At 48.4% G+C, this 10,487-nt stretch overlaps 1 protein-coding gene across 1 annotated transcript; it reads left to right on the plus strand.

The window, feature by feature from the left end:
* Positions 1–2,869: 2,869 nt before the first annotated feature.
* On the plus strand, positions 2,870–9,874 carry LOC135898082 (Na(+)/dicarboxylate cotransporter 3-like). The gene is made up of 4 exons (XM_065426826.1): positions 2,870–3,005; positions 5,730–6,004; positions 7,190–7,308; positions 8,067–9,874. The coding sequence occupies exons 2-4, from the start codon at positions 5,792–5,794 to the stop codon at positions 9,457–9,459; spliced, it is 1,725 nt and encodes a 574-aa protein (XP_065282898.1). The 5' UTR covers positions 2,870–3,005; positions 5,730–5,791; the 3' UTR covers positions 9,460–9,874.
* Positions 9,875–10,487: the final 613 nt, after the last annotated feature.

Here is a 10,487-nt window from a genome sequence, read left to right on the forward strand (position 1 = left end):
AGCAACACTGCAGACGAGTTACAGCAAATGATTGAGGCCCTAAACAGATGTAAGAGTGAGGTTGAAGATTAATATGTAGAAGTCAAAGATAATGATCAATAGCCGAACAAGGGAACATTGCAAGAGTTCGGGATCGCCAGTCAGCCTCTAGAGTCTGAGAAGGAGTATGTTTACCTAGGTCAATTAATCGCAGGGAACCCTGATCAAGAGAAGGAAATTCACAGCAGAATAAAAATGGGTTGGAGCGCATATGGCAGAAATTGTCAGCTCCTGACTGGAAGCTTATCATTATCATTGAAAAGGAAGGTGTACAATCAGTGAATTTTACCGGTGCTGACATATGGGGCAGAAACTTGGAGAGTGACAAAGAAGCTTGAGAACAAGTTAAGGACCGCGCAAAGAGCGATGGAACGAAGAATCTAGGCGTAACGTTAAGAGACAAAGAGAGCGGTTTGGATCAGAGAGCAAACGGGTATAGCCGATATTCTAAATGACAATAAGAGAAAGAAATGGAGCTGGGCAGGCCATGTAATGCGCAGGTTCGATAACCGTTGGACCATTTGGGTTACAGAATGCGTACCAAGAGAAGGGAAGCGCAGTCGAGGACGGCTGGAAACTAGGTGGGGCGATGAAATCAGGTAATTCGCGGGCGCTAGTTCGAATCGGTTGGCGCAGAACAGGGGTAATTGGAGATCGCAGGGAGACGCCTTCGTCCTGCAGTGGACATAAAATGGGCTGATGATGATGAGGAGGAGGAGGATGATGATGATTGTCTCATGAAATCATTTTTGCGGGTCGAATAGAGAGATCGCAGCTGCCCCCGAGCTACAGCTTCTTGTTAACCTATCCTGTTAGTTGCATTACCATCCAAAACTCGCCCCTATTGTCGCCGTGTTAGCGTTCACAAATGCCTCTTCATTTAGGACAGACAGTGCCGCAGGCTGGTCTTGTCGTAGCGAAGCGGCTATACGAAATACCCCACCTGTCACTTCACTTTCATTGAAGGCCAAAGAGCTTCTCTCTGTTCTATAGCCTCGGCTGCAGTGGTACGACCGACTACTCGCGGTACAAAATAATTGAGGACCTTGGCCTCGATCGTCATCTACGCGGACAGCTATTGGGGGTACTGCTGCCGAATATACAAGACAAATGGATTGTGCGACCCCTTCTCACGAGGGGGGGCGGGGGGGGGTGTGCAACCGAGTACACTCGTGCATTCATTTACGTTTTTGTCTCCGCTTTTTGTCTTCATATCTGTTATATTTTCTCTGCTCAGCAGTCAAACGAGAGTGAACCTGGCTTACGTCGTTGCCTTTAATAATTTCCCCTCTTTCTATATTTATAAGGCCTGTATTATTTATATTATCTTCAGACGAGTGTCTATAGGCGTCGTACAGAACGACGAAATTAATATTCGTAAGTACGATTGGTGAGGCGCCTTAGTGTTCCTACTAACAACTAAAAACCATCCCACCCCTCCACCCTCATCCTCTCAAGAAATATACAGGCTACCAAATTGTATTCACTTTTGTTATGCATTGTCCATTTCATACCAAAACAGCCTTGCAAATGTTTCATGAACGCTATTTATTTCCTTTTGAAACGTTGCGATGCTGTTATTCATGAAGTACGTCGGGCGGCATTTTCTAAAAAGAAAGCGAATCAGAAAGAAGTCCTTAAAGGTACATAATTTCTTCTAGCGTTTGAAACAAACATGTTTAACGTGAAGGGCCAAACCTCGCTAGGCTATATGCGTAGGCCCCACTTATTTTAGAAGCGCATATCTTAAGCGCCCGTTCCTGCGGCGAGTCTCGGCGTCGGCGTCCTACCTCGTAACCAAGCGAACTAACACAGTGAAAAATGAGAGGGAAGGCGGAGCGACAGCGGGAGATGAAAGACGGGGATAGCGAAGAGAGCGCGAGGAGGGAAGTGCAAGAGGAGGGTGCAGCGGAACCATGAGGCGGAAGGCGGAGGAGGAGGGTATGGCGAAAGCGTGTGAAGAAAAGCGTAGCGCAGCGCACGACGAGCTTTGCGGGTACGATGGCTACGAGATGGAGCCAGAGTAGCGTGCGTCGTCTGTATGGAACAAAGCGCTGCATGAGCGGAGTCTGTCTGTGGCGGCTGCTGTGAATCGCGCCTACGTGTCGTGATGGGCAAGGCAATCGCACCACACTTCGCTCCGTTTGCAACGTGCTGCACGAGACAGATTATCAGCGCCAGCCAATATATCGTGAAATGAAAACGCCTGTACAGCTGCGCTCAAATTTCGCATCAGGGAGTATCGTATTTCATCGGCGATTTTTTTTTTACTGGTGGCAAATTGGCATCTAAGTGGCAGTTACTCTTTATTACAGATTGTTTCCCCCTCGAGCATGAATGCTATATACGACTGAGGTGTGTAATCGGAATCGAAGATCAATTATGTAAGTAGGTGGAATTCAAACAACATTACCGTGGTCCAGGTGGTCCAGGTGGTCCATTACATAGGTCCAAGTAGGTGGGATTTGCACATTTTTAAATATTGGTGCATGATAGTTCGGGCACCCTGTATACATCAACAAACAAGAATAAAAAGTGTACATACTATAAAATTTCGGTTTGCATTAAAAACGTAAAATAAGTAACCTAAATAATAATAATAATAATAATAATAATAATAATAATAATAATAATAACAATAATAATAATAATAATAATATACTCTGGATTTAACAGTCAACATTCATAATACGCCCCTACTCATTTCTCGTGGTTCTCAGCCGATGTCTCTGTGTGGTCTGTGGGTATGAGCCAATGTCTCGAATCATCATTGTCATCACTAGCGTAAAGCATTTCAGACAGTAGCAAACGAGTAAAAGAAGAAGAAGAAGAACGCGCAGCTCGAGGTGCGAGTCACGGCACGCTGCTGCACTCGAGGACGTTCCTAATTGACGGCTAATGTCCGAGTTCTACGTTTGGCTTCTACGACTATCACGGCAGCACACACGTGGCGTTATCACTGTGAGGTAAGCTATCGAACACTTCTGTTTCATATGTAGCGGATTCTCGCAGGTCGGCAAGAAAGAATTCGCGCGAATCTTCGTCAACGTCAACGTCTTTTGACCTCAGTGGCACTCGACAGCGCTATAGAATGCAGACTCTCCGGTGTGTCTTGAATAAAAACTGTACGATAGGGCATTTACAAAAGCAACGGTCTAGGAGCCTGGCCTCAAAGCTCATCAACTCGGAAAGCCATTGTAGCTCTTCTACATTACCTAAGGGCGACAGACTTGAGTGCCCGACTTTAGATATGCTGCACCTGGCTCAGGGCATGCGAAAGTGTGATCAAGATTCGTCTCCTTTCTTTCTCTTTCTTCTACTCCGCCAATACCCTCCCCACGTGGAGGGTAGCAAACTGGACAAGGTTTAGTTAACTTCCCTGCCTTTCCTTGCTCCCTTCTCTCTATATATACATGATGCAGAACAAGCCGAAAGATGGCTTGCACAGACAACCAAAACAGCCCTCCCAGAGTATGCGGAAAGGAAAAGTTTGACAAGTTTATCTGAAAGGATCATGTTTACCGTGCGAGCGTCCTTCGTTATAACGACTTTTAATTGCCCATCTTGCTAAGAAACAAACCCAGCCGCCTAAATTGCTACACAGGCCCCAAGGTCAACCACATCTTTTCACCGTGATTTGCTTCAGCAAGGAAACCTTCTCGGTTGCTGTTTTTTTTCTTGAGTACATCCGTACTCGCGCTGTTTACCTTATCGATCATTTCATATCATTAAATTTTTATCATAGCCGAGGCATTACAGAGAGGAATGGTGGTATGAAAACAAAACGAAAGATAGCAGTACAGGAGGGTTACAATAAATCGAATAAAATGCGCCCCCGAAAATCTCTATAGGGCTTTCTTACGAGACGTGAACTCCCGCGAGTAGTCGAGCATCAGGCCGGGAAACATTTCTAACTATGAGAAAAATTGGTGGGTTTCCGGTGGCATCGGGATTTCAATCCAGTACCTCCCACATACGAGGTGAATGCTCTACCACTTAGCGACCACTGCGGTTATTAAAAGGCCAGTGGCGTAGCATGAAAAACCAGTGGTTCAACCTGGTCTGTAAGTGGCACAAGTTATTCAGCTTCGCTGCCAGCGGTCCTAAGCATTGTTGCGCCTTGTCAAGTTATGAGAGTACGAGGGTTAGCGTTACCTTAGGGTCAGCGTTGAACTAGCTGTTTGTCCTGCGTATAAAGTTGAGATTCGCAGCACTTGTGTTATTGAGTCTATAGAATGCCGGGCACTTAAACTGTTTCGGTCGTCTGAGCTGGAATGCTTGGTTTCATACTTGACCTCTGAGCATTCTGTTTCTCTGCCAATGGAACCTCGCCTTCTCCTTCCTTCGGCATCCAGTCCCTTTCTCTATCCATATACAGAAATCTAAATTTGCGCGAAGCAGAAACCACTGAAGACCCCTACGTCACTTATAACAGCACTGATGTTTTAAGAACTGCGATATATTATTTTTTTTTGTTTGGCGGAGTTATTATGGTACTAGGTTAGGTTAGGTTAAATTAGGTAGTGTTATGTAGTGTAAGGTTACGCAATTTTCTGGACATTCAGAAGTTTTGTCAATTTTGTGGAATATTTGCATGGATTCTGCGATTATACTATAGTTTAAATTGGACCCCCCTTTTTTTTAGAAAGTAAGATATTGCGTGCAAGTTTGTTCAGTTGTCATGTAATGAGAGTATTTCTGAAGTTTTACACCCTTTTTAAATAGAGAACATGGCATCTATCCCAAGCTAAAGCATCTACAAACGCAGCTGCATCAGCGTAAGCATTCCTCGACAAAAAAGAAAATGACTACTTGGGTTGATATGCAGTTTCACAAGGATCTTACACCGCTATAGAAGCTTGCCAAGATTGCCAAGCGCCAGATGCTTGCTCGGATGACAGTTTGATCGTCGTTTCTTGCGCGTTTATTTACTGGTTTGCTAGCTTCTTTGGTAAAACCACACACACGAATAACCTTTATATCTTCGAAAATTTGCAGATGTACGCCAATACGAGCAACTCGCACATCAAAGGCAGTGAAGCTGCATGAGAAAGTTCTCAAACTTTTCGGAAGTCCTAGCGGTGTTTTTACACTCTCCGATATCTACCCAAGACTTCGCTAACGCTTCACTTTATTTTCAAGCCTTTTCAATTTCCTCACAATATCCCAGCCTTCAACATTATGTACGTACAATGCATCGTAGAAGCACAGCAAGCTGGGTCGAATAAGTATACGGCGAGCTAGGCGAGGCACAGTGCATGCTACGACGGCCTGAGAGTGCTGCATTCGTTCCCGACCTTCCTTACACCGACGTCACACGGGCACTTTCGATTGCGATCGAGCCCGATCCGGATCGAAATCCTTGACCGCGATTGGCTCCCTCCCACAGCTTGCGGGAATGGGCCAGTCGTGACCGAAAAATTCAATGCCGATCGAGCTCGATCGCGATTGAAAATGCGCCGTGTGACACCCGTGCAATAGGTGCGCGTTCTCACGCTCTGATCCCATACGGCTGCTTCGAGGCGGGCTATACGTTGCTGGCAGTTTGACGGACATTCGATACCGACCACGCCTCCGCACGACACTTTCGGCCTTTCATCACGGAGGTCACGCCGCATGAAAAGCGTTACAACGCGCTCTTGACTGCTTCGCTGTAATAGCTGACGCGCATGTGTCCCCCGCTCACGCAGGTGCAACACCCTTGCCAGATTCACGAGACCGGGAACTTCAGTGACGGCCGAGAAGCAGAACCATGATAGAGCACATCGCGAGTCCGGAGGACCTCTCGTTGACGGACCTGGTGCGGCACAGGCTGCCCGACCGCTTCATGACCATCGGCTTCTACGTGCGCGCCTTCGCCATGTACTTCATCCCGGTCTGCCTGACGCCGCTGCTGTGGCAACGCTCGGCCGACAGCCACTGCGCTTTCATCGTCCTCTACGTAGTCTTGCTCTGGCTATTCCAGGTGCACACGCCTACACATCGCATCTGCCAAATCGAAGGTTACGGCACACGCACTGTTTTCACAGTAACTCATATGCTGTAAATGCGAAAAACGACTCGCTGTACTGCAGTGTAAATGGCCATCAGGGGACCATATATTAACAAACATTTCGCCCATCATCGCGATAGTTAGACAGAAATGCAAGTGACGTGGCGTTGCCTCACTAGAGGCATGAAAGATACCCTGCAAACTACAAACTTTAATGGGTTAAACACTTGTGCTTGTTGGTGCATCTTTGAGGCACGAAAAACAGTGCTGTCGTGTCGTGTATGCCTGACTCCCTGTTTACGTGTGCGCGCTAATTTTTATGCATCTATGGAATTTCGTGCCGATGGCTTGACCGGCAGGTCACGAGTGTGTACTTTTATTTATTTCGTTCATGATCCTCATCTCTGATCATGACTCCTGCTTAGACCCACTAAGCTACCCTTGTAATTAAAGTTCATTTTCTTTCTCTCTTGCGTAAGAGCGTTGTCACTATAGCCAGCGTTTGAGTATCAGTCAGTCATGATAGCGATCGCCATGTTAACGATGCATCCGACTCTGCAATGACTAAGTGTGGAAAGCAGTTACGTGCCTGAAATTTTGTGACTACGAGTCCAAAGCCATAGGGATCACGTGGTTGTCACACAGGAAGGTATCCTTCGCGGTCGTAAATGTACACCCACGAGCAAAAGTCCGGAGACCAATGGCGGCACCAAATTTTGTTCCGCATAAAATTGTGAATTACGCGTGCGATGGAAAAATATTTTATTTGCTTTCCTGTGCGAACTGCTGGGATTTCATTCGTTCGCGTACAACGGCGCTGGCTCAACGACATGTAACAAAAGTAGCCGTAGCCAATCTTCATTACCCGCCATTTTCCTTAATATGTTCGCTATAGCACGTTCACCATGACGATTGGTCAGCGCCTGGTGCGAGAAGTCTGCAATCTAGCTGCAGTAGCAAGTCAGATAGTCGGGTTGTGCCAGCATAAGAAGTACTACTGAGGGCGCTGCAAATCGATGTGAGCGTAGCTTATTCACGGACAGTTAGGCAAGAAAAACTTCTATACAAGCCGAACTTCGGAAAGTTGTCCGGCCCAAGAGCATCGTAAACTTGCTTCTTCTAATTATTATTATTATTTTCTTGCTTCTTTTGCCGCAGTCCATCCCACCAGCCATCGTATCGTTCCTCCCGATAATTCTGGCCCCAGCGTTTCTCAATTACTCAACTTCCGAGCTTCTGGAGTATTACACCTCCGAAACGATGCTGCTGTATGTCGGGTACGTACCGCTTGCCTTCTGTGAATTGAATCAAATTTACTTCGTTCAGCACCCTCAGCCGCGTTCCTATCAGATACGCTGCTTCAGTCTATATGAGTGCACTCTTGTAGCCTCTTCTCCGAGGAAGTTTTGTAATGCTGATATTGAAAGGACTGGCGTCTACAGGAGCTCAACACGCAGGTTATGTTCGCTGCCGCTTTGTGTTTTGCCCCACAAGATCACACATGTGCAATTGAAAAAGTTGGCAGACGTGATTAGGGTAATTGCTGTCCAAAAGCATGTTGCAGTATATGATTTACGCAACTTACTAAAACCAACTCCTTAATTTTGTTTTCTTAGTAAATAAGAATATTCAGCTTTAAATAATTCAGCAAGAAATACGTGGCGTTGATATCCATGCGTTATGTTCAAGTTGGTCCCCTTTTACAGTAAGTTGAGTTGTATCAACAAGAAAATAATTGTTTGAGCGCCTTTCACAAGACCTGTAATAACAAAGTTAAAAATAACCAGAGTATGATAAAAGTTTCATCTGCAAGTTTCCCTGTATCACGTGCGCAATGTTTATGGGCTCGTATGTTCTTCCTGCTTTTTTTTCTTCTCCTAACTGAAATTATTGCAAAGATAAGAGGTCTCAGTCTACAGGGGGAAAGGCGATGAACTATTTCCAGCTCCGCTATTTATTCAAAGGGCGTTTTGTGAGCAAGTTTACACACACACACACACACACAGGCAATTAACACCGGCCCCTCACCTTTCAGGTACGCCCTCATCGTGCACGGAGTCGAAGCGACGAACCTGCACAAACGAGTCATCCTGACGTCGCTGCTGGTGTTCGGCGGCAAGTCGGGCTTCATCATCGGCGGCTTCGTCATCACCACCATACTGGTTTCCATGTGGACCAACGCCGTGCGCACCGCGGCCATCGTGCTGCCCATCGCCATGGAGGCGCTGCAGCACATCCAGGACAACCGGCTGTTCCACCTGCTCGAGCTGCGCACGCGCTACGTGCGCCGCACCGCGGGCATCGGCACGCCCATCATGGAGGCCCGCTACCTCATCGAAGGCGGCGTCGTCATGCCGGACGTGATACGCATCCTGAGCGAGTTCTTCACCGTCAAGAAGGGCCTGCTCATCGGCATATCGTACTCTGCCGTGCTGGGAAGCATGGGCTCCGTGGTCGGCTGCGGCGGCAACCTGTTCGTCAAGGCCTTCCTGGAGCAGATGTACAACTACCGCCGCATCACCATCTACCAGTGGGTTCAGTGCCACCTGCCCCTGACGGTGCTCTGCTCGTTCCTGCTGTGGTTCGTGCTGTCCGTGTGCTACGCGAGCGACGTGGTGTCCAGTGACCACATCTCCAAGCGGGCCTTCGAGGACATCATCTACCGGCACTTTGCCGAGCTGGGAGCAGTCAGCTTCACCGAGATGGCGACCATCATCACCTTCCTTTGCATGGCCGCGGCCATCGTCGGCTCGCACCACTACGCCGAAGCGCTGAACATCGAGGCCGCGGAGTCCACCTTTAATGAGACGGCGTGCATCTTCTTCTTGGCTTTTGTCCTGCACGCGGTGCCCAGTCTCTACCACTATGGGCGAGGCCGGTCGCGACGTCGCTTCCACGGCGAGACGGCGCAACACGCCGTCATGAAGATCTCGTGGGCCTTCGTCATCACCATGGGCGCCGGCGTGTGCGTGGCCAAGCTCACCGCGCACTACAACCTGCAGCAGTCCTTCGACTGGCTGCTGCCGCACCACGCGATCGCGTCGGCCTTCCACCTGCAGCTGCTGGTCGCGTTCGTCGCCCTGCTGCTGGCCGAGATCAACAACTCGCTGAACAACATCGTGATCTTCGCGCCACTCATCTGCCACATTTCGGACGCGCTCAAGGTGCACCCGCTGTACCTGCTCATGCCGTTCACCTTCAGCTGCTACTTCGGCTTCATGGCGTCCACTGCGACGCCCGTGAGCGAGTACGTCACCGACTACGGAGACCTGCTCGAGAACGAGTTCGTCCTGCCAGGCATCGCCATGAAGATCGGCTGCGCGATGATCGTGCTGCTGGCGTACAACACGTGGTGCTGGGACTACCTCTATCTCAAGGAGGCCATCGGGCCGCTTACCAAGCGGAACCAGACGGCGCCGGAGGTCTAGGTCCGACGCGCGTGTGCTCTCAACACATGGGATCGTCTTTGTTTCCAGCTTAACCTCCGTGTTTTCGCGATAACGGTAGTGTTTTTCATATTATTTATATGTTTGGGACTGATTATCTACTGTAAATAGCATACGCTGCGTTTATTCTCTTTCTTTCTCGGCGTTCATGTGAGTTGCCACGTGTGTCTGCTGCTGCGCGTTTCACGCGCCGGCTCCTTGTGTGTTTCTTTCGCGCGCGAAGCTCCTGCATCCAGAGGCGTACTGCCTGCAGCATTTTTTTATATATATATTTAGGACCTGCGTGACGTTCAGCTCACCCTTCGTCGCTCAGTGGCGCGACTTCGGCACAGCGCTCCTGTACATACGAGGAATGTGCTATCAGTGCACTGACAAGAAGAAAGTCGTAAAGACTCGCCCTGTCTGTGGTCTTTTCCCTTTCGTATTCGTCTTTAATGACCTTACAACACTGCACTGATGGTGTATGCACGGCGAGAAGTGGTCACCGATTGTACCTGCAGCACCTGAGCAAGTTGCTACACCAGACACACCTGGCAGCGGTGCAGGCTATACCGTTACGCGTTCTCAAAGACCTCGCCGTTGGGGATATACGGACGGTCAACTTGTACATTTTACAATTAGAGCGCTATAGATGGAACAACACGGCACCGAATGAACAGGACACGTACAAGTCGCGCAACTCTAGGGACCAATATGCAGTTATATGCGTTTTGAAAAGAACCGACTGTGCCCGCTGGCGGTTTGTGTACATTAAATTCAGACGGAGCATATATTGATGACCTGTGAGCATACGACGGGGGCATGCATAGCTAGCGTGTTGCCGGAGCAGCCTCCGTGACGAGATTCGTGTGTAGTTAAAAACAAAATTCCGAACTGTATTGCGGCGCGATACATCTGTTTTTCGGGCGAGAAAATACGGATGTGTGTTTGAGCAGAAGCATGTGTTCTTTGAAAAGTATAGCTCCACGTTTTAATTGCTAGCCGAAGGTGAACAGTGTGCACTCTATAAT

Source organism: Dermacentor albipictus, chromosome 3 (genome assembly GCF_038994185.2).
Source record: "Dermacentor albipictus isolate Rhodes 1998 colony chromosome 3, USDA_Dalb.pri_finalv2, whole genome shotgun sequence".
Lineage (NCBI taxonomy): Eukaryota > Metazoa > Arthropoda > Arachnida > Ixodida > Ixodidae > Dermacentor > Dermacentor albipictus.

Bases quoted from the DNA above. Each gene is read 5' to 3' on its own strand.
- LOC135898082 (XM_065426826.1), top strand. From the start codon at position 5,792: ATGATAGAGCACATCGCGAGTCCGGAGGACCTCTCGTTGACGGACCTG. The intron at 6,005-7,189 runs GTGCACACGCCT...CTTTTGCCGCAG, and splicing joins TCTTGCTCTGGCTATTCCAG to TCCATCCCACCAGCCATCGT. The intron at 7,309-8,066 runs GTACGTACCGCT...CTCACCTTTCAG, and splicing joins ACGATGCTGCTGTATGTCGG to GTACGCCCTCATCGTGCACG.